General features: G+C 39.8%; 1 protein-coding gene across 1 annotated transcript; it reads left to right on the top strand.

The window, feature by feature from the left end:
* Positions 1-285: 285 nt before the first annotated feature.
* On the top strand, positions 286-17,027 carry TSACC (TSSK6 activating cochaperone). Its single transcript, XM_044676407.1, has 4 exons — positions 286-363; positions 4,197-4,255; positions 15,299-15,418; positions 16,796-17,027. Exons 2-4 carry the CDS (start codon positions 4,219-4,221, stop codon positions 17,011-17,013), a joined length of 375 nt encoding a protein of 124 aa, XP_044532342.1. The 5' UTR covers positions 286-363; positions 4,197-4,218; the 3' UTR covers positions 17,014-17,027.
* The last annotated feature ends 1,152 nt before the right edge of the window (positions 17,028-18,179 follow it).

The raw sequence follows: 18,179 nt of genomic DNA, 5'->3' as shown, positions 1-18,179 counted from the left end.
CGCCGCTACAACGCCTACAGCTAAACCTGCTGTTCTTCGTGCCGCCGCCAATCCCCGCACACGCTTCATTGACAGGCACCGATTCAGGCCAATCGTCACCTAGGGCCCCGCCTCTCTTGCCTGAACGGCTATATAAGCTAGGTAGAGCGAGCACCAAACGGAGGGGAGGGGCAGCACGGGCGCAGGCGCAATTGGATGACCGCTCCCAGCCCGGCCGCGTGCGGAATCTCGCACGCTGGTGTTCTCTACGCAGGCGCCTTAGCACGGGCGGTTGATTGGTTGGTGGGTCACCGCGCAAGCGCAACAACTCCTGGGCGGGGCTCTGGAAGCGGTGAGGGTTTATACTTCGATTTTACTTATCAGGTAAGTTAATTGGTCCATCCCCTCCGACTAAACCAGGCTCCTGAAGAACTAGGAAAATATAACAGCCTTCTCTCTGTCGGTTCGAACCCAGCAAAGGTGAGGGATTGGGATGTGGAGGGAGACGTCAACCGGCATTTGAGGTAAAAACGTGTCGTTTGTCGCAGGGTGACCTGGGAATTGTAGTTTTCAGGACAGGGTAACGGTACATTCCCAGTACATGCTGAGATTTGTTGTTGGTTGCCCAATTTAGCTTTGAGACCGAATCTTTTACTTCTTAGCCTATTGTGGTTTACGTGATAACCAATAACAATAACTCAATTTTATACCACGTTAAAATTTACAATGCACTAAAAAAAAACGTTTTGCAGATAGTCAACAAGTATTAAAACTCTGCGTGGTAGGCACTGGGCTAAGTGCTGGGAGTACCAAGGAAGACAAAAACTGTCGCTTTTCTCAAGGAGCTCACATTCGAATGTGAAAGACAACATGCAAACAACCGCATGTACAGGATATATGGGGAGGAAGGCAGATGGCAGCATTTGAGAAGACTTGAAGGAAGCTAGAGTCGAGAGGGAGAACCAATCAATCAATCAAGGGCCCACTATGTATTAAGCACTGTGCTAAGGCAATTGGGGATACAAAAAGAGGCAAAATATAGTTCCTGTTTTCAAGGAACTTAGCAGTCTATAGGGGGAGATGATATACAAACAAAATAAACCAGATACAGGGTAAATAGAGAAAAAATAATGGAGGGAAGGCTCTAGAATTAAGAGAGGCTGGGCAAGACTTCTTGTAGAAGATGGGATTTTACTTGGTACTTAAAGGAAGCCAGGGAAGTAATTGGGTAGAGTTGAGGAGAAAGAATATTCCAGGCATGGGAGACAGCCAGAGAAAATTGCTGGAGCTTGAGAATCAGAGTGTCTTGAACAGCCTGAAGGCCAATGTCACTGATTTGAAGAGTACTGACTGGGAGTAAGTTGTAAGAAAACCAGAAGGTCAGATGGGGGCTAGGTTATGAGGGACTTTGAAGCTAGACAGAGTATTTTGTATTTGATTCTGGAGGTAATAGGAAACCACTGAAGTATATCAAGTAAGGGAGTAACAAGGTCAGGCCTATGATTTGGAAAGATCACTTTGGTGGCTGAATAGAGAATGGATTGGAGTGGATGGAGACTTGAGGGAGGAAGACCCACTTGCCACAGTAATGAGGGAAAGATAATGAGTTTTGTTTTGGACATGTTAGCTTAAGATATTTCCTAGAGATCTCTTTTAATTTGTAAGGCAGTTTGGAGATGTGAAATTGGAGGTCAGCAGAGAGTTTGGGGCAGGAAAGGTAGATTTTTTAGAATCATCAGGTAGAGATGATAAATAAGTCCATGGAAGCTGATGAAAGAAGTCAAATGTTGTTTTGAGGGAGAAGCGAAATGGTCCAGAACAGAACCTTGAGGGATATCCTATAGTTAGAGGGTGTGATCTGGAGGAAGAACTTGCAAAAGAGACAGAGGAGTGGTCAGATAGGTAGGAAGAGAACCAGAAAAAAGGTGTGTACCAAAAACTTAAATAGAAGACATTATCAAGGAGAAAAGAATAATTAACAGTATCAAAGGTTTCAGAGAGTTCAAGGAGAATGAGGATTGGAAAAAAATTGATTTGGCAAATAAGAGATCATTGGTAGCTTTGGAGAGAGCAGTTTCAATGGAATGATGTAGGAAGCCATATTGTTAAAGAGGTTAAGAAGAGAGAGGAAGAAAGAAAGTGGAAGCACCTATTGTAGATGAGCTTTTTGAGGAGTTTAGTCACAAATGGTAGAAGAGATAAAGGAGTATAGTGCAGATGGAAGGATCAAATAAAGATTTCTTAAGATTAGAGGAAGACATGTACCTGTTTATAGATAGTAGAGAGTGGGCTAGAATTTAAAAATAAGTGTTAGAGTGGGGATTACAGAGTAGGCAATCTACTGGAGGGGATGAGATGGAATAGGATTGCTTGAACAAGTAGAGGGGCTAACCTTGGTAAAGAGTAAAGGAAGAGTGAGAAAGAATCAAGAAGAGAGTGGCAGAAAGCATCTGAGTGAGAAGAGATCAGGAAGTGAAAGGAGATGAGGAAGGTATGAGAAGAGGGAATTAATGGTGAATGGCCTCTGGTTTTTTTCTGTGAAATATAAGGCAAGGCTCTTAGCTGAGAGGACAGAGGGAGGGGTGAGTTTTGAAGAGAGAGGAAAAGTTTTGGAAGAGCTGCTATGGAGAGTTGGGATAGTGAGTTGCTGAAGGAAGGATTGCCTAGCAACAATGAGAACATTCTAGGCTTGGGGAACAGCCAGTGAAAATGAATGGAGTATAGAGGTAGTTCCCAGTTGATGAACAGCAAGAAGACTGTTATTGCAGTATAAATGTAAGACTGGAAAAATAGGAAGGGGCTAGGTTGAAAAGGGTTTTCAAAGACAAACAGAATATTTTATATTTGATCCTGGAGGAAATTGGGAGCCACTAGAGATTATTTGGCATGACCATGTCAGACCATGGCTTTAAAAAGATCACTTTATTAGCTGAGTAGGGAGAGACTTGAGGCAGTCAGACCAACCAGCAGGCTATTGTAATAGTCCGGGTGTGAGGTGAGGAGAGTCTGTACCAGGGTGGAGGTGGCAGTGTCAGGAGAGAAGGGGCCATATGTGAGAGATGTTGAAGAGGTGAGATCAATAAGCCTTGGAAGCCGGTTGGATAGGAGATGGGTAAGAGGTGAGATGGGGTAAGGAATATAGGAAACTGATGAAGGCCTGTACCAGAGTGGCAGCTGTGTGTGTGAATGGAGGCTCTCAAACTTGGTGACATGATTAATGGTAAAGGCCAGAAAATGTCAGAACCAAAATCCAGTCTTCTGTAAAAGTAAATAATAGTAGTGATGTTTCCTACTTGTAGAACTAATTTATATTCTTTAGAATTCTCTTCTAGGTATTAACTTAAGTGTTTTGAGGACTCTCAGAGGCAGCCTGTCATAGGCGATAGAGAACTTCTTTGGAAGTGAGGAAGACCTGGGTTCAAGTATCTCACTTCTGTTCAAGTACCACATCATGGCTGGGTTGCCCTAAGCACGGCGCTTATACCTTCAGTTGTTTTAGTCTACTCTCCAAGATTATAATTTGCAGATAAGGTGCTGACCTGCAGGAGCAGAAGTAGTTTCCTCACCTGGGAATTACTAGTACTAGTAAAAATCACAAGTCCAGCCCCCATTCCCCTTTTAAAGAGCTCTAAAATCTCCCAGATTTCTTTTCCTGTCCCCACATATTAAATTATTGGCCCTGTGAAAAGGCTACATAGAGACGGTTGGAGAGGCAGAGGCTTTGTGGCAGCACGTTTTCCTATTTCTTTGCAGGATAGAAAAGGAAGGGGTGATTTTGCCCAAGTTAATAATCCTAGAGGACTTGGCTATAAAGGAAGAACCTAAGAAAGTGTCATTTACAGAAAGTATCTCTTCAAGAGTCTTATACATCTAGGTTGGGATAAGTACACTTGTGTCCAGAAGCAGGAAGGTAATACTAGTAGTTGCCACTGGATTAATTGTATTAGTAGGATGAAGATGAGGCAATAATTTCCAAGCAGTAGATGATACAAAAATTGTTTGTATTTGACTTTCTAATGTAGTTGCAAATGTGGAAATATGCAATTTCCTCCACGTGCTTGTACCTCTTCCCAGGGAAGATAGCTTAATTTATGTCAGGGTTATGGAGAGGAAGGCCATAATTCAGTGAGAGTTCTATTATAGTTGTGATAAGAATCTTTGAAATGGTACCAAACTGATATGTTATCCAGGCCAGTGATGCAGCTATTGTTTCTCAGGAACCAGAACTTTGCTAATCAGATGGAGAAGCCAAAAAGTAACTCTGCCAAAAGAAAAGGTAAGTGGCCTAGAATGAGTTCCCCTCTTCTCCTTTGAGTTCAGGGCCCCTCCGATTATGCAGTAGTGGGATTTAATCTTTAGTTCCCTGGGTAGAAAGCCATTTTTTTTTTGCCATGATTATTTGCACATTTTTGCTTTTGCCTTGTCTTTTTCATTAAATAGTTGTACCCCAAAGGATACTGCTAATTCTTTTGTACCTTGTAGGAGGCTTTCTTAGCAGTGATCTCCAGATACATGATAGTAACAAAGGCTATCAGATGTTACAGTGTAGGTGGGCTAGTCCCAGTTACTGCTGACCTCTGGATAGGCATTCTGTGAAATATCTGAGAAAAACATTGCAGCAGATTCCAGAAACATGCTTGTATACTCACAAGAAAGAGTGGAGCCTTCTTTTGTGATTTGCCCTATCTAAGACAAAGTTGCATGGGTAGGTAATGAGTACCTATTTAAATGAGATATGCTACTTCACAAAGCCCTTTGCTCATATCAGTTTAGCTGTAGTTTGGACTCCCTAATTTTTCTCCTGACCTTAGAATTAGCAGGGAAAATTCTTCTTCTAGCTCACTTTGCAAGGGGGAACTTGCCATGTTAGAAACCTAGAAAGGTCTAAAATTAGTCTAGTGCCCCTTCCCTACCATTAGACTTTTGGAGTTCAATCTGGTTCTAAAAATTGAAAGAATTGAATTGAAAAATTTATTTTCTGTCCTGTTTTTTGGTAACCCTCACCTCCCCTGCACTACTCTATATCTTACATTGGTAACTGAAAATATGATCAGTTTGTGTGAATGATTCCTCAAACTATTCATTCCAACAGGAAATGCCCTATTAGTAATAATACATTTATATTACACTTTGAAGTCTGCCAACTGATGTACAGCTCTGTGAGGTAGGTACTATATTTAATGTTATCCTCATCTTACAGATGAGAAGACTGAGGTTCAGAGATGGGAAGTGATTTGCCCATGGTGCAAATTAATGAATAGCAGAGGCAAATTCAAACTCAGTTCTCACTTGACTCTGAGGCTAGGCCTCTTTGCACTATATCATGCTATCTCTCAAAGTGCAGATTCGTGTGTAAAGTGGTTGAAATTGTTCAGAGAAATGCTAGAGTTACGTTGCCACATGATGTTAAGAGATTCTGAAGCTAAACAGAAACAATCAAAAATTCATCTCTTCAGGGGCAGCTGGGTAGCTCAGTGGATTGAGAATCAGGCCTAGAGACAGGAGGTCCTAGGTTCAAATCTGGCCTTAGACACTTCCCAGCTGTGTGACCCTGGGCAAGTCACTTGACCCCCATTGCCCACCCTTATCACTCTTCCATCAAGGAGCCAATACACAGAAGTTAAGGGTTTAAAAATTTTTTTTTCATCTCTTCTGTCTTCTGCCCATCTTCTGGTAATATAGTCAAATAGCCAATGGTAGCCCAGTCTGGGGAAAGGAGGAATAAGAGGTCTAAAGAATTCACAAACTGGGTAGACACTTTCATTTTTTGCCATGATTAATTAGTAGTTAACTATAAAAGCTTTAATAACTTAAAACTGGACTAATACTTGAGATGTGATGTAAAGAGGGGTTTTGAGAGGCCCCCTCACCTTCTATATATGGAGCAGGCCAAGTCAGGTACCCATTTACTTGTGCCCCTCTCTCTTTCCTTTCTCTTCCTCCTAAGAGTATAGAAGAGCATAACTGTAGCCAACACATACAGAATGCTGTCTCAACACAAATGCCATGAAGAATGAACATAGAAGAGGATGAAAAAAGGGAGAATTTATTGGCTTGTCCAGGTTCTACACTTGGGTTAAAAGAATCAGTTGTTCAAGTATAGGATGAGAAAGAAATGGCCAGAAAACTGTTCCTATAAAGAAGAACCCAGGGCATCTAGGTGGCTCAGTAGATGATCCAGGCCTGGAGATGGTAGGTCCTCTATTTAAATCTGGCCTCAGATACTTCCTAGCTGTGTGACCTTGGACAAATTACTTAATACCAATTGCTGCTTTTCTGCTTTGGAACTGGTAGTTTTGATTTCAAGATAGAAAGTTAATAAGGGATCAAAGAAAGAAAGAAAGGAAGAAGGAAAGAAAGAAAAGAAAGACCACCTGGTAGCCTTGGTGGACTCTAATCACATTTGAGTATACCTTCTGGCGTAATAGCCAAATTAATAGAAGAATAGCGTCCTTCTTAGAAGCAGTGTGCACAGCTATTAGAGAACCGGCCTTGGAACTAGGAAGACCAGAGCTCACATCCTGCTTCTGACACATACTATGTGTGACCCTGGGCAAATCTCTTAACCTCAGTCTGCCTCAATTTCCTCATCTGTAAAACGGGATAATAATAGCACCAACCTATCATCAGGAGTAAATGAGATAATATTTGTAAAGTGCTTAGCATAGTGCCTAGCACCATGTTGGCAAACCTAAGGCACTTGTGCTGGAGGGGGCTGCTCCCTTCCTCCTCTCCATGTGTGCCTGAGGACATTTCTCATCCATCCTTCTGCCCAGTGCTTCCTCCCTCCCCTGTCTATGGTAAGACAGGGGGGCTCACATGCAGCATGAGGGTTTGGGCATTCCACAGTTTGGGCATTCCGTCTCTAAAAGGTTCACCATCACTGACCTAGCACATAGTACTTAATTATTGTTGTTTTTTGTTTTTTGTTTTTATTTTTTAAGAGAGAACCCACTCCCTCCTTGAGGCAATCCATTCTACTTTTGATCAGCTCTTATTGTCAGGAAGTTTTCCTCTACATTAAGTCTAAAACCTAAATCTGTCTCTCAACAACTTCTACAGCTTGCCTAGTTCTGACCTCTGGGGTCAAGCAGATGTGATAGCTTCCATGAGATAGCTGCTGTTATCTCCCCATCCTTTCCCTTCTTCCCACTTTTTTCCAGGTTAGATTTCTAGTTCCTTCAACAAATTCTCCCATGGCATATTCTTTAGTCCTGTGACCCTGATGCTTGTTCTTCTCTGGTTTTGCTCCAGTTTTTCGTCTCTCTTTCCTAAATTATGTTCCAAATGTGATCTGAATGAAGGCAAAGGAGAAATATTAGCTCTTGTCCTGTCCAGAGCCACACTTAATGCAGTATAGAACAGTCTTCATTTTTTTGATTACCATGTTGCATCACTAAAAGAGAACACCTCTAAAAGGCATCCAAACTGTGATTAGAATGAGTAATCTCTGCCCTAGTGGTGTCCAACTGCCTGGAAAAATCTCTGTCCAGCTGGTGATGAAATACATCTCATTCCTCAGAGATGTGAAGGACTATAGATGTTGCATGTAGTATAACCCATCAGATGTGTTTTTTTTAAATTTTCCTTAGATATTTTCTTTGTTATAAATAAATTTTCAATGATGTGGCAATGGGAGATTAATAATAGCTATCTGGTGTAAAAATAAAAGGCATCAATGACTTCATCAAAATCACTGAAAAAATGCGGTACTTGGGGCATTCCACTAAAGAACACCCTCTAAACTGACATTGATCCATTTATTAATCTTTTGGTCCAGTTATTCACCTAGTTAAAAAACCATTTAATTGTATCATTTAGTCCATTAGTTCCCAAAAAAGTGGTCTGAGGACCCTTCAGGGAGTCTATGAGGTCAAAATTATTTTAATAATATTATTATACTTTAATTTCAAATATGGTAAATATTAACAGTGTAAGAGGGAGTTTTTAGGTATTTTATAGATATATATTTAAAGTGTGGCCACCAGGAATCAAATATTCAGATTGATTCCATAATTAAAATAGACCCAAGTCAGGATCGGGTTTAAGGTAGTTTATTTACAATTAGGAAGGTAAAAGGTAGGGAAATAGAGAGAGGGAGAGGCTAGTCCAGGCCTGCAGAGGCCTGGACAGAAAGAGAGGGTTAAAAGGCTAATTAAACTAGGCTACAAACCATAAGACTTTAGAAATCAGAGAGGCTATAAGCCTATTTAAGGCAGAGTTTGGAAACGCCAAGGTAAGCCAAGCAAGTCAGCCTAACTTACCCATGTGACAATTCAGAGTGTAAGCAGCCTGAGGTCTCAGCTGAAATGCTTCAGTACCAAGTTCAAAGCAGGAACTGCCCCAACAGGAAGTAACCAACATACTTGAAGAGATAGTGTCTCTCCTCACTTCCTGTGGGTCCCTCTAATTCAAGTGGACAAATGGCAGCCTCTACACTGATTTGGACTGCCTAAAGGGCAGTCCCTTGTTCTTGATTTGTTACTTATTGTCAAGTGTGGGTAACTCATCTCCCCTCCCCACTCAGGGAGGTGGGGATGACATCTTTGATGGCTAGAGTTTTAACTATGAATGGGCTGGAGCTAATTCTATTTACACAACAGATATAAACCACTTAAGCAAAAGCTCCTTGGGGCATCCAATAATTTGAAAGTGTTAAAGGGTCCTGAGACCAAAAAATTAAAAAAACTGCTTATCTAGCATGTAGCCCACTATTTTGTGCACAAGAAGAACATAACGTTTACTATGTCTGTAACAGTTTCCTGACCTATCATTCTAGTTATATTGCCAAGGAAGGAAATGAGTCTGGTATGACCTGTTCTTAATTAAGCCAAGGTGGCCTATTTATCATTGTTTCACAAGCTCATGCCTTTAATAATGTATTCTAGGAGGCAGCTGGGAAGCTCAGTGGATTGAGAGCCAGGCCTAGAAACGAGAGGTCCTAGGTTCAAATGTGGCCTCAGACACTTCCCAGCTGTGTGACCCTGGGCAAGTCACTTGACCCCCATTGCCTAGCCCTTATCCCTCTTCTGCCTTGGAGCCAATACACAGTATTGACTCCAAGATGGAAAGTAAGGGTTTAAAAAAAAATAATAATGTATTTTAGAGTTTAGCTAGGAATCAGAAATTGAGTTCATTAGTTTGCAGATTTCATTCTTCTCTTTTTTGAGAGTAAGGAAATATTTGTTTCTCTTTAGACTCCTACTCAACATCTTATATAAAATGCCCCCAAAAGTGGCTTAAAAAGGGAAATTAAAGTGCTTTCTGAATATTTCCAGACTTGCATACTAGCTCACTATTAGCCATTTTTATTCTGTCCTTTCTGAGCCAAAGGCCATTGTTCTTGATAGAGAAAACAGAAGCAAAATAAAAATCAGTCATCTCTTCATCAGTTATCATACCATCCACCCTTGGCAGTGGTCACCTTCTTCTGATATTCTCCTTTTCCCCAATATAACTAACGGACTCCGTTATATTGTACTGAACTATTCTCTTAGTTTATTCAACCTTTAGTGTTTTTTGTGCCATTTTTAGAATATTGGGCTACTCTTCTGTATTTATCCTTAGTTATTTTCCCTCTTTGCATCTTCCAGACATGTCTCTGAGTTGGTTCATTTGTTTCCTGTGTTCCTTCTCAGTGGAGGCCTCCAGGTAGAGGCTGGATAGCTAGTTGTTGGGTATGTTATAGCAGGAAACTTTTTTACATTGTGGGTTGAACTAGATGGCTACTGAAGTTCTTCCCAAATCTAAAATTATATGGTTCTATATGAGCATTAGATAATTTCCTTTATATTTCCTCATTAGAATAATTTCTGTTTATGCCTTCAGAATTTCTTTCTTGAAAGTTCTCTTTCTTGGATCTACTTCCCCTGCCAAATATGGGGATCCCTTATATAAGTGACCACCAGATCATTTATTCTTTTTTTTAAGCTTTCTGGAAATTTGTTCCCTCCTAAGTCTAGGGATCATGCCAGACTATAGCCAGCTTTTCTTTCCTTTCTTGTTTTTGCTTCTATAGCCAGTTCTCATTAATTAAATTAACAGTTTCCCCTTGGCTCTGTCTCTCCTTTTTTGAAGGATTAGATTGTCATTATTCTGCATTGGTCAGATTATTTATGGGGTAAGTTTATATACCACATTTTAACAAGAATATTGATAAATTAGTTACCAGGATGGCAAGGAAATTGGAAACTGTGGCATAGGAGGCTCAGATGAAGTAGTTGGGATGTTTAGTTGGGAGAAGGTAAGACCTGGGAGGTACTGTGACAGATAACTTCAAACACCTGAAGTGCTAAGAACTCAGATGGTAGTTATTTGCCTAGAGAAGTGAAGTGATTCCTTTTCATGTATGGGATGGGCTCTGCGGTTCCTACCAATAGATCTAGGATTTTCCTTTCAGTGATTAGCCTATTTCTGCCATTCCTTTCCAGATTTATTAAACAAATGGTTTATGCCCAGCTGGTAGTAGAGAGAGCTAGCCTTGAAGTCAGGAAGACCCAAGGTCAAGCCCTGCTTTCAATACATAGGAGCCTTATGACCATATTATTTGCAGCTTTTGGCACTGTTGACCATCTCCATCTCCAGGGTATTCTCTTCCCCTTTCGATGACATGGTTCTCTATTGATTCTTATCTCATCATCAGGCATTGATACTCCCATACTCCTTAAGACCTTGTTTTTCATTTTTGCCAATTTGCTTGATTTGGAATGAAACCTGAGCATTGCTTTAATCTTCACTCATCTTAATATTGGTGATTTGGAGCATGTTTTCATGTGTGGTCATTTATAGTTTATAATTCTTCTTTTAAAAACTGCTAGCTTATACACTGATCATTTATCTCTTAGAGTTTACCAGCTTAATTTTTTTTTTTAAACCCTTATACTTCGGTGTATTGTCTCATAGGTGGAAGAGTGGTAAGGGTGGGCAATGGGGGGTCAAGTGACTTGCCCAGGGTCACACAGCTGGGAAGTGGCTGAGGCCAGGTTTGAACCTAGGACCTCCTGTCTCTAGGCCTGACTCTCACTCCACTGAGCTACCCAGCTGCCCCCTACCAGCTTAATTTTCCTGAAATACCACACTCATTATGTCAGCCCCTTGTTTAGAAACTTTCATTGGCTCTTTACTGCTTTAGGATAAAATTTAGATTTAGAATTAGTAGCATAGTTTAGTGGGAAAAAAGCACTGCCATTTAATAGCTGTGACCTTGGATATTTAATTCTTTTATACTTTCTGGACCTCGGTTTCTTGAGTACTGGAGTCAGGAAGTCTTATCTTCCTAAGTTCAAATTCAACTTCAGATAATAGTATGAGATCCTGGGCAATGCACTATTCCTTATTTGTCTCAGTTTCCTCATCTCTCAGATGAATTGGGGAAGGAAATGGCAAACTACTTCTGTATCTTTTCTAAGAAAACCCCAAATAGGGTCAAGAAGAGTTGGACACAACTGAAAATAACAGAGGCCAGATTGGAACCTAGGAATTTCCTGACTTAAGACCAGCAGTCTCGTCGTAAACCATACTGCCTCATATGGTTCAGATAAGGCATTTGACATTTTTGGACATGGCCAATGTGGGGATTTATTTTGCTTGACTATGTGGATTTGTTATAAGGACTTCTTCTTTTTTTTTTTTTTTTTGTGGGGTGAAGAGGGGTGGAGAGGGAGAGGAAAAATGCTTGTCATTTGAAAAAAATGAAAAAAAAAAAACAAAACAAAACAAATTAGTTTTTTAATAAATTCTTGTTAAGATAGTGCCCAGGCTAGCCATTTCTTCATTTTCCACCTAGCTGTACTGCTTTGGACCTTTGCCCATTATCCCCTAAAAACTTCATCATTTGGTAAGATCCTTTAGTCTTCATACATATCATCAGTACCCTCTGTCCCTCTGACTGGAGGGTGAAGAGTTTCTTCTCTAGTCTCCATTTAAGATTTCCTGGCCAGCCATCTCTTCATTTCCCATCTAGCTGTACTCCTTTACTCTTATCCCTCATGCCCCCATCCCAGATACCTTCCCCTTTCTTTTGACCTTACTTTTTCTTTTTTTTCTTTGTTTTTTGATATTTTATTTTCCCCTCAATTACATGTAAAAATGATTTTTAACATTAAAAAAACTGAGTCCCAAATTCTCTTCCTCCTTTTCTCTCTTCCTTCCTCACTGAGATAATAAGCAATTTGATGTAAATTTTACATGTGAAATCATATAAAACATTTTTCCATATTAATCCTTTTATGGAAGAAGACTTTAAAAAAATGAAGGGGAAAAAAAAGTGAAATATACTAATGCTTTGATCCAGATTCAGCCCCCATCAGTCCTCCCTGTGGAAACAACTAACATTTTTTATTAAGAGTCCTTTGGGATTGTCTTGAATCATTGTATTGCTGAGAATAAGCTATTCACATTTGTTTGTCATACAATATTGCTATTATTATATACAGCATTCTTTTACTTCTGCTTACTTCACTCTGCATGAATTCCTGTAAATCTTTCCAAGTTTTTCTGAAATCTTCCTGCTCATTATTTCTTATAGCATGATAGTATTCCATTACAATCATAAAACATAACTTACTCAGCCATTCTCCAGTTAACGGGTATCCCCTCACTTGCCATTTCTTTGCCACCACAAAAAGAGCTGCTATAAGTATTTTATATATTTCTTTTTTGTTTTTTAACTCTTTGGGATACAGACCTAATAATAGTATTGCTGGATCAAAGGTTATATATGGTTTTATAGCCCTTTGGGCATAGGTCTAAATTACTCTTCAGAATAATTGCATCCGTTCACAATTCTCTCAACAATGCATTAGTGTCTCAATTTTCCCACACCCCCTCCAACTGTTGTCATTTTCCATTTTTGTCATAATGGGCAATCTGATAGGTATGGGGTGGTACTTCAGAGTTGTTTTAATTTGCATTTCTGTAATTGACAGTGATTTAGAGCATATTTTCATATGACTATAGATAGCTTTAAGTACTTTGTCCAAGAACTGCCTGTTCATGTCCTTTGACTATTTGTCAATTGAGGAATGATTTGTATTCTTGTACATTTGACTCATTTCTCTATTTTTTTGTAAAAAATTTTTTCACTATTATGATCACTGTATATTTCCCTCCATCCTTCCCACCCCTCCTGTTTATACTACTGCTCTCTCTTCTTTCATCCACTCCATTCTCAAATGTGTTTTGCTTCTGACTATCACCTCCCCCAATTTGTCCTCCCCCCCACACACACTTCTCATCTCTTTTCCCTCCTAATTTCCTATAGAGTAAAGTAGATTTCTATACCCAATTGAATGTGTGTGTTCTTCCCTCATGGAGCCAATCTAGCATGGATTCTCTTAATATCTATTTTACCTAATGCTTACTTTTTTGTATTATCTTTCCTCATTAGATTGTAAGTTCTTTGTGGACAAGGACCATATTTTTTTTTTTTAACTATTATCTTCTGACCTAGAATCAATACTGTGTATTGGTTCCAAGGCAGAAGAGTGGTAAGGGCTAGGCAATGGGAGTTAAGTGACTTGCCCAGGGTCACACAGCTAGGAAGTGTCTGAGGCCAGATTTCAACCTAGGACTTCCTATCTCTAGGCCTAGCTCTTAATCCACTGAGCCACCCACCTGCTCCCCCCCACCATCCTTTTCTTATTGTATATCTAGGACTTGGCACAATGCCTGGAATATAGTAGCACTTAATAAATGTTTGTTATTAGAATTTTAGGTCCACAGCCAGATTTCCATTTTGTCAACAAAGATTTCTTTTTGTCTACTTATCATAATGACTCTTTTGAGGGAGAGTGTTTGAAGTCTAAGATCAGTGCCTTCTTTAAGATATCATCACATAGGGGACAGCTGGGTAGCTCAGTGGATTGAGAGCCAGGCCTAGAGACGAGAGTTCCCAGATTCAAGTCTGGCCTCAGACACTTCCCAGCTGTGTGACCCTGGGCAAGTCACTTGACCCCCATTGCCTAGCCCTTATCACTCTTCTGCCTTGGAACCAATACACAGTATTGACTCTAAAACGGAAGGTAAGGGTTTAAAAAAAAAAAGATACCATCACATGGTTTTAAAAAATATTGCTATCTTTTGTTTTTATGTGACCTTTATTATTTATTTCTGCCCTCACTCTCTTCCTCAGAAATTCTCTTTACCAAAGAATAAGTAGGGAAAGACAGTTTTGTAAAAATAACCAACTTAATCTGATGATATTTGCAGTGTTCTGCTTCTTGAGTCCCTTACTTTTGCAAAGAAGAGAGAAAAACATATTTTCTCATCACTTCAGTTTTAGATTTAGTAAATCTTATTATATAGGGTTTAGTTTGATTAATTTTTTTCTGTTCATTCCATTTACATTGTTGAAGTCACTGTGTATGTTGTCTTCCTGGTTCTGCTTATTTTGTTCAGCTTTAGGTCACATAAACCTTCCCATACTTCTCTGTATTCTTTATAGTTATTAGTTCTTATGGTGCAGTAATAGCCTATTACAAGTATATATTACCATTTGTAAGCCTTTCCCCATTTGAGGGGAAATCTAGTTTATTTCCAATTGTTTTTTTTTTATAAGTGTTTTGGTATATACGAGACCTTTCTTTCAGCCCTTTGGAATAATATAAACCTAGAAGAAGGATTTCTTGGTTAAATATTATGCTCTTTCTTAGTATAATTCCATATTATTGTCCAAAATTCTTATATCACTTCATAGCTCCACCAGCCACTTAATGATCAATATGCCTGTCTTTCTCTCCAACACTGACTGTTCATTCTGTCACGTCCCCAGGAACCTCGTCATCCTGCAAGATTAGATTCATCCTGAAATTTATAGCTCCTCAGTGTCCCATGCCCTGGGACCTCCCTCTAGTCAGAGAGTAGAGCATTCCTTCTAGATCTTCCATTTAAGGGGGATGCCCAAAGCAATCATCTCTTAGTTTCCTACTTAGCTGTATTCTTCTTAACTGCACTTTGTCATTTGCCCATGCTAGGTGCTTCTCCTCCCTCCCCTTTTCAGCTTCTTTCCTTTTCTTTTCTTTCAGCATCTTACCCCATTAGATTGTTAACTCCCTGAGTATAGGCACAGTCTTTTTGCCTTTTTCTATATCCCTAATGCTTAACACAGGGTATGGCTCATAACTAGTTGCCTAATAAATGTTTGTTGACTGACAATTTTGCCATCTTTGCCAAATTGCTTCATGTGAGATGGAACCTCAGGGTTGGTTATTTCTCTTATCATTAGTGATTTGGAGCAGCTTTTCACTGTCACACAGTCTTAATTATAATGCTCAGTTTTTATTGGAAGACACTGACTTAGTTGTCTCTGATTTTATTCCAGTTGAAGAGGAATGCAAACTTTTGCCTCTTTGTCGTGCTAAACCCTCCCCAAGTTTCATTCATCTTCCAGCCACCAACCCAGCCACTTGTCAAAACAATCAGTCAGCAAAGCTACAAACAGGTAACCTATAGAGAGAATTTCCCAAATAGAACAGACTTGGGGATCGAGGCTTCCTGTTGACATTTTTTTCTTTCTTTTTAAAATTTTTATTTAAAAATTACAGTCAGTTTTATTTTATTTTCAGTTCCATATTCTCTCCCTCCCTACCTCTACCCCCTCCCTCACCCATCAAGAAGACAAGAAATACAATAACATTACACATTTGAAATCATGCAAAACATATTTCCATATTAGCCATGTTCCAAAAGATAAAGAGAAAAAAATTTGCTTCAGTCTGCACTTTGAGTCTATCAGTTCTCTATCTGGAGGTGGATAGCATTTTTTCATGAATCCTCCTCCTATTGACTTGGCTGTCAATCCTGTGTCTAGTCAATTCTCAATTTTTAATGGATAGCTTGTGGCTGATCCAGTACTATTGCTTCTTCTTGTCTTTACTGTTCTTCCACCCCAGCCCCCCACCACTTCCCCAGGTTGGGTAATTTCCCCAATTGTTAAGGACCTCCCTAGGGATAGGAAGAAGGGTTGAAATTTAAATCTTGCTAGGTTTGAGTTTAATTTTTTTAAAAGGAGAAAATAACAGCTTTCATTTCTAGAGCACTTTACAGTCTTCGAAGTAATTTCCTTTCAATAATTCTGTCAGGTAGGTAGTACAGGTTTTTATCCCCATTTTATAATAAGGTGAGGAAACCAAGGCTCTGAGATATGAAATGATTTGCCCATAGTCAAAATGCTAATAAGGGACAAAGCCAGGATCCAAAACCAAGTTTCCTGATTCCAAGTCCATTGTTCTTTCTAGTATGTCAGATTTTCTAGGAACTTAAAACATTTCACATTAATAGAGGAGATTGAGACTACTAGTTCAATTTAGGTAGTTCTGGATTTTGATTAAATATATTCTTCTAGTCAGATTACAAGTATTTTCTGGGTCTAGGTATTGAGAGCAGACATGATCCCCTTTCTTGAGGAACTCATGTTATTATAGGGAAGATAGCACAAACACCTAAATGATAAAAAGTAGATATGAATACCAAGGCTAATTAAGAATTGGCCATTCATGAGGTAGTTGGAAACATTAGAGCAAATGGGTTGATGTTACAGGAGGAAGTACTGAAGTTAGACGACAGAAAAATTGTCAGTGTTAATGGTCACTGCTTATGAGGCACTGGAGCAGGTGAGATGCCCTCCGGTGGAGTTCTTGAAGCACACGAGAAGCCCCGACTTCTCTCCCCAATCTGTCTGAGACACGGTGAGTGTGGGGGAGTTGGAGGTGCTGATCTCTGCAGAGCCCCGCTAACCACAGGACTATCATTTGTGGGGCAGCCAAAAATTTGTCTCTCTCCCCTTATGTCCCTCTTCCCTATCCCACTCTTCCTTCAGGAATCGACATTAAACCCCAGGATTGCTTAGGTCTGCTTGAGTGCATGCACGCCAACCTCCAACTTCAAACCCAACTTGCCCAACAACAGATGGCCATCCTAGAAGATCTACAGGCCTCCATGACTCTGCTGATTCCTGGGGGGGAGGGTAAGAACCCAGTTTTACCAGCCATACCCCCAAATTTGCTGTTGACTCGCCAGCCTCAAATCAGTAAATGAACTTTGGGACCTAATAACTGTGTATGCTTTTTTCCCTTCTCTTTCTCTAAGTCCATAGTTTGGGCTCTACAGGTTTTGTCTATTGATATTTTTTGGTCACTAAGTATATATTGAATGCCCATAGGGTACATATATATTATTGTACAAGGCACTTGGTGTATGTATATCAGAACAGACATGGTCGGGGGAGTTCACCATCAGATATGAGGTAATGTATGCCAAGTGCTTTGTTAAAAAAGAGAATTATGAGAATTAATTTTATTTTTAATAGTGGATATATAACAGAAAATTTTTCCATATAATCAAAGTGGGAAGGCTTTGTTAGGGGCAATGAATAAGCATGTTCCAGGTAGACTAAACTTGAACAGATTCTCAAAGACTTAAGAATGTCTTTGGGTTCATGTGAATTATAGGGAATGAGCTTGAGAATGGCAAGAGATAAGAGTAGATTAAGTAGGGCATCCCAGAAGGGCAAGATGGTGGTATAAGTCTTTGAAGGCAGCAGGCAGTCCATCAACAGGTATTAAGTTACTACATGCCAGGCACAGTCAGAAGTCTGTATTTTTATTTAGAAGGAAATGGAGCATTCTGCAAGTAACTGAATCAAGGGAAAGTTTGAGCCAGTAAGCAAAATATTTTGGAATGGAGTAAGGTTAGAAGTTGAGAGGCTACTATAAAGGAGGTTAACAGTTGTCTAACCTGAAGTTTCCAATTTGGGAGATGTTTGGCTTTAAACAAGTGTTCAGTTGCAGCAGTTTTCCATATTTGTGAAATCAAGAGGTTTGAAGATGGCTCAGCAGTCTGAGCCTCTTCAAGTCATCTTCCTTCAGGTTTTATTGAGGGAGTACTCCATTGGTTAGATCTTCTTCCCAAAGTTCAGGCTGGGCTTATATTTCAGGGGGGGATACTAAACTGTTAGAAAAGTTAGGCAAGACTGTAGGAGTAAAGAGAGAAGTGGGGGTGGGGATGAGATAATAAAGTTAAATGAAGCATCATTATGGTCTTCATGTTTCTGAGCCCAGTGAAATAAATAAGAGAAACATCTCTGGAGTCATAGATAATTCAAATCCCATCTCTGATGCTTATGCCCTGGATGAGTCACTCAACTTCCCTGCACCCGTTTCCTCATTTATAAAATGAGAGGTTGGAGTAGGTGGCCTATGAGT

The sequence above is a fragment of the Gracilinanus agilis genome, chromosome 4, assembly GCF_016433145.1.
Source record: "Gracilinanus agilis isolate LMUSP501 chromosome 4, AgileGrace, whole genome shotgun sequence".
Lineage (NCBI taxonomy): Eukaryota > Metazoa > Chordata > Mammalia > Didelphimorphia > Didelphidae > Gracilinanus > Gracilinanus agilis.
Note: the sequence above shows the minus strand (reverse complement) of the source record. Positions and strands in the feature narration are given on the sequence as shown.

Coding starts and splice junctions, on each gene's coding strand:
- TSACC (XM_044676407.1), top strand. CDS start 4,219: ATGGAGAAGCCAAAAAGTAACTCTGCCAAAAGAAAAG. Junction 4,256..15,298: donor TAACTCTGCCAAAAGAAAAG/GTAAGTGGCCTA, acceptor ATTTTATTCCAG/TTGAAGAGGAATGCAAACTT. Junction 15,419..16,795: donor GTCAGCAAAGCTACAAACAG/GTAACCTATAGA, acceptor CTCTTCCTTCAG/GAATCGACATTAAACCCCAG.